This window comes from Carica papaya, chromosome 4 (genome assembly GCF_054855325.1).
Source record: "Carica papaya isolate Zhongbai chromosome 4, ASM5485532v1, whole genome shotgun sequence".
Taxonomy (NCBI): Eukaryota; Viridiplantae; Streptophyta; class Magnoliopsida; order Brassicales; family Caricaceae; genus Carica; species Carica papaya.
This window is the reverse complement of record NC_142312.1, coordinates 17,684,644-17,689,371: the sequence shown is the minus strand read 5'-3', so window position 1 is coordinate 17,689,371 and position 4,728 is coordinate 17,684,644. Positions and strand designations below refer to the sequence as shown.

Sequence of the window (4,728 nt, the reverse complement as noted above, 5' to 3'; positions counted from 1 at the left end):
ATTCATAGGATGAAAAACAAAAGCTAAAATAAAATAAATAGATGACATTAAAAGTCCATAATGTTAAGATTATATTATGTATTTAAGAGTTATTAGTCATGGATTAGTGGGGGTTTAGTTTGTAATTATAGAGTAGTGGATTAGTGGTGTCTTAATCATGTAGGCTATAGAGTAGGCGTCTCTTAATTTCAACAATTATATATCAATGGGTTAGTGGTTTTCTTTGTGAGTTAGTGTTTATTTATTTTTTGTAACGTTTGTTTATTTTTATCATATTTAAGTTGACAAATTTCATCAGTAAAAATCATTTGAGTTCAGATCAATTTTTCTATACAATATGCATTACTCTGTTTCTACATCTAGTATCATAGTAAAAAAAAGAAAAAAATGGCAGGTTTTTTTGTTGTGCAACAACAGTAGACATCCATGGCGTTGGAGAATAGTTATGTGCAACTGGCAAACCCTCGTTTCAATGGTATTATGATCATTGGAGCATGTTGATGGAGAATTTTCTCTAATCCAAAGAATACTGGAGTGTCGTGGAAAGAGGAGTGCTTGAACCAACCCCTGGAATGATGTTGATGGAAGCTCAACAGAAAAAAATGGAACAAAAACTAAAGGATCTCAAGGCAAAGAATTATCTATTTCAAACAATTGACTTGCTATTTTGGAGATGATTTTCTAAAAAAATATATTTATAAATAGATTTGGGATTCTATGAAGAAAAAATATCAAGGCACAACAAGGGTAAAACGACAGCAGCTTCAAGCCCTTCACAAAGAATTTGAAATTCTTCACATAAAGCACGAAGAGTTTATTGATGAGTATTTCTCAAGAACGCTAAACATAGTAAACAAGATGCATATTCATAGTGAAAAAATCAAAGATCAACCTGTGGTGGAAACGATTCTTAAATCAATGGCTCCAAAATTCTCTTATGTTGTATGTTCTATTGAGGAGTCAAAAGACCTTGATGAGCTTTCAATTGATGAATTGCAATGTTCATTATTGTTGCATGAGTAGAGAATGACAATAGGTTCAACTGAGGAGCAAGCCTTAAAAGCTTCAACTCGTAGTGAAATTTTTACAAAAAGAGGATCAAGTAGCCATAGTTGAGGTCGTGGACAAGGAAGAGGTAGAGGTTCTAACACATCAGAATCTCGAACTAGAGGCAAAGGAAATGATCACTGCAATGAAATAAAATTTAACATGTCCAATATTGAGTGTTATCGCTATCACAAATTTGGTCATTACAAGCCTGAATGCTCTGCAAACTTATATTCCAACAAAAAGGAGTAGTCCAACTTTGTAAAGAAAGAAGAACAAGAAACCCTTTTGATGAATTTCTACATCAAGGAGGACAAGCATGAACCAGATGTTTAGTATTTGGACACAGGATACAGCAATCATATGTGCAGTAGTAAGTCATTTTTCTCTTATTTAAATGAATATTTTCATACTAATGTGAGTTTTGGTGCTCATTCTAAAGTTAGTGTCATGGAAAAAGGTGATGTTCAAATCAGGACTAAAGAAAACAATATTGAGACAATATCAAATGTCTTTTATATTCTTGACTTGAAAAGCAATTTGTTAAGTTTGGAACAGCTGCAAGAAAAATGTTATGAAGTTACAATCAAAAGAGGAGCTTGTGAAGTCTAACGATCCTAGAAAGGGTCTAATTGCACATGTCAAGATGAAACTAATAGGTTATTTCTATTGTGAATCCAAACCATCCAGACTTGCTTTATGACCAAGATGAACAATCCAACATGGCTAGGGCATTTTCGTTATGGTCATCTAAATGTCAATGGATTGAAGACTCTTTTTCATAAAAACATGGTGATTAGCTTGCCTTAGAGTGTTCCCCCTTCTAAAGTATGTGAAGCATGTGTTGTTGGCAAATATCACCGAGAGCCATTCCCAAAAAGAAAGGCACGGGGAGCTAAAAAATACTAGAGTTGATTCACTTTGACATTTGTGGTCCTATTAATCTTGTATCAAATGACAAAAAGAAATATTTTATTTCTTTTATTGATGATCATTGTCGAAAGACATGGGTATACTTTTTGCAGGAAAAAATTGAAGCTTTAATGACATTTAAATTTTAAAGCTCAAGTAGAGAATGAAGCTGGGATAACCATTAAAACACTATGCACTGACCGTGGTGGTGAATACATGTACCATAAATTGCCAAAATTTTACAATGAGTAGGGAATTCGGAGGCAAATGATAGTAGCTTATACACTCCAAAACAATGGTGTAATAGAGAGGAAAATCGAACCATTCTAAACATGGTTAGAAGCATGGTGGCAAATGAAAGAGTTCCAAAGATGTTCTGGCTAGAAGAAGTAAATTAGAGTGTTCATATTTTGAATAGCCACCCCACATTTATTGTTCAAAATATGACACCTAAAGAAGCTTGAAGCGGACATAGACATATGCACATATTCCATATGAGAAGAGAAAGAAGTTAAGATGAAAAAAGCAAAAAATGTATCTTTCTTCGAATAAGTGAACAATCAAAATCTTACAATCCTGTTCAATCTAATCTAGGAATTGGATGATGATACTTAATGGTGATTTTATTAACAGCCCTACAGTCAATGCACATGCACCATGTACCATCTTTTTTTGGAACTAAAATCACAGGAACAGCACAAGGACTTAGAGACTCACAGATTTGTCCTTTAGATAACAATTCATCGACTTGCCTTTGGAGTTCTTTTGTTTCCTCCGGATTTGCTCGATATGCTGAACGGTTTGGAATAGTTGCATCGGGCTGGAAATCAATTTGATGCTCAATACCTCGAATTATAGGTAATCCATCGGGCACTTCCTCGGTTAGCACATCTGCAAAATCATTCAAAACACCAACAATTTCTAAAGGCAAATCGTTAGGTAACTCATTAGTAACCAAACAAGTTTCATGGTACAAAAGCATAATCACTGGTTTCTGAGAATTCATGGCCTTAATTACATCTCTCATGCTGGCAAAGAAAGCACATTTTTTCTCACTTGCTTTTGGCTTTTTCTCAACACACTCCTTAGGCTTTTTCAGCTCACTTTCATATTCTAGCATTTTTTTCTCACTTGTTTTTTGCTCTTTTTTAACACACTCCGTAGGTTTTTTTAGCTCACTTTCATATTCAAGCCTTTTTTCCCTCATTCTCAAGTGATCTTTATGTACTTGCTGGGGTGTCAAAGGTACAAGGGTATAAGCCTTTTGTTTGTGAACAATTCGGTACTTGTTGGATTTGCCTTCATGATTGGCTTCCCGATCAAACTCCCATGGCCGTCCAAGTAGAATATGACCTGCACTCATTGATACTACATCACAAAGAACTTCATCCTCATATTTACTAATGGAAAATTTTACCATAGCTTGCCTATTCACCCTTTTTTCTCCACTATCATTGAGCCATTGCAAGTGGTATGGTGTAGGATGCTTGATCATTGGCAACTCCAGCTTGTCTACAAGATAAGTGCTTATACAATTAGTATAACTTCCACCATCAACTATAAGCATGCATACCTTATCTTGCACTTTGCATCTTGCATGGAATCTATTGTGCCTTTGGGCCTCTTCTTCTTGAACTTGCATATTCAATGCCCTCATAGTAACAAGAACTTCATCACCACTGAATTCACATTGATCACCTTCATCTTCACATGAATTGGCTTCCTTTTCATCTTCCCCTTCACTTTGACTCACATAAGATCCATCATCAAGCATAACCATTGTTCTCGAATTAGGACATTGAGAAGCAATATGCCCCTTTCCCAAACATTTAAAACATGTGAGTTTAGACATAGAAGAGCTCTTACTTGAATCACCATTTGAAAAACTCTTTGGCTCAAATTTCTTGGATTCTGCCTTCTTCACATCATCCTTTTTATTCATATTATTTCCTTTCCAAGATGATTGAGTAGAAGAAAACTTACTTGAACCACTCTTCCTCTTTAATTGCTTTTCTACCTTCTTAGCCATATGAAGCATTTCCTCGAAATCCATGTAGTGCTGCAATTCAACAACATCAGCAATCTCCCTTTTCAAACCACCCAAGAAACGTGCCATAGTAGCCTCAGGATCTTCTTCAATATTGGCTCTGGTCATAGCCATGTCTAAATTTTGATAGTACTCCTCCGCACTCCTTGATCCTTGAGTTATGCCTTGCAACTTATTGAACAAGTCTCTATAGTAATGAGGGGGCACAAATCTCTTCTTCATTACTGCTTTCATGTCCTCCCAAGTGCCAATAGGTCGTTCCCTATTTCTCCTTCTAGAGACATTCAGTTTATCCCACCAAGTTAGTGCATAACCTTGGAATTCAATAGATGCAAGTTTTACCTTTTTTTTTTCGGAGTAGTTGTGGATTGAAAAGACTTTTTCCACCTTTGCTTCCCACTCCAAGTATGATTCGGGATCATTTCTGCCTTGAAATGTAGGAATGGTCATTTTGATGCTTTTGAGATTGTCATCAACTGCTGCGGAATCCCAAGACCCTTGCTTGAACCTTAGAACTCTTCAATCGGTTTAGAATGGAATTTAGATCACAAGTAAAAAAGGAATCAAATTTGTTCAATCCAAATGCAGAAGTTAAAGAAAACCCAAGAAAGATAAATGACATCCCTTGAACCCAATCCAAACAAGCACCAAGAACAATTGAAATAGGAAATCAAAATTGAAATACAAGTGATAACAATTGTATTCCAAATCAACACCTTGTG

General features: G+C 35.5%; 1 protein-coding gene across 1 annotated transcript; it reads right to left on the bottom strand.

Moving 5' to 3' along the window:
* Positions 1 to 2,475: 2,475 nt before the first annotated feature.
* Positions 2,476 to 4,463, bottom strand: LOC110806550 (uncharacterized). The gene has a single exon (XM_022031447.2). The coding sequence runs from the start codon at positions 4,454 to 4,456 to the stop codon at positions 2,540 to 2,542; it is 1,917 nt and encodes a 638-aa protein (XP_021887139.2). The 5' UTR covers positions 4,457 to 4,463; the 3' UTR covers positions 2,476 to 2,539.
* Between the last annotated feature and the right edge of the window lie 265 nt (positions 4,464 to 4,728).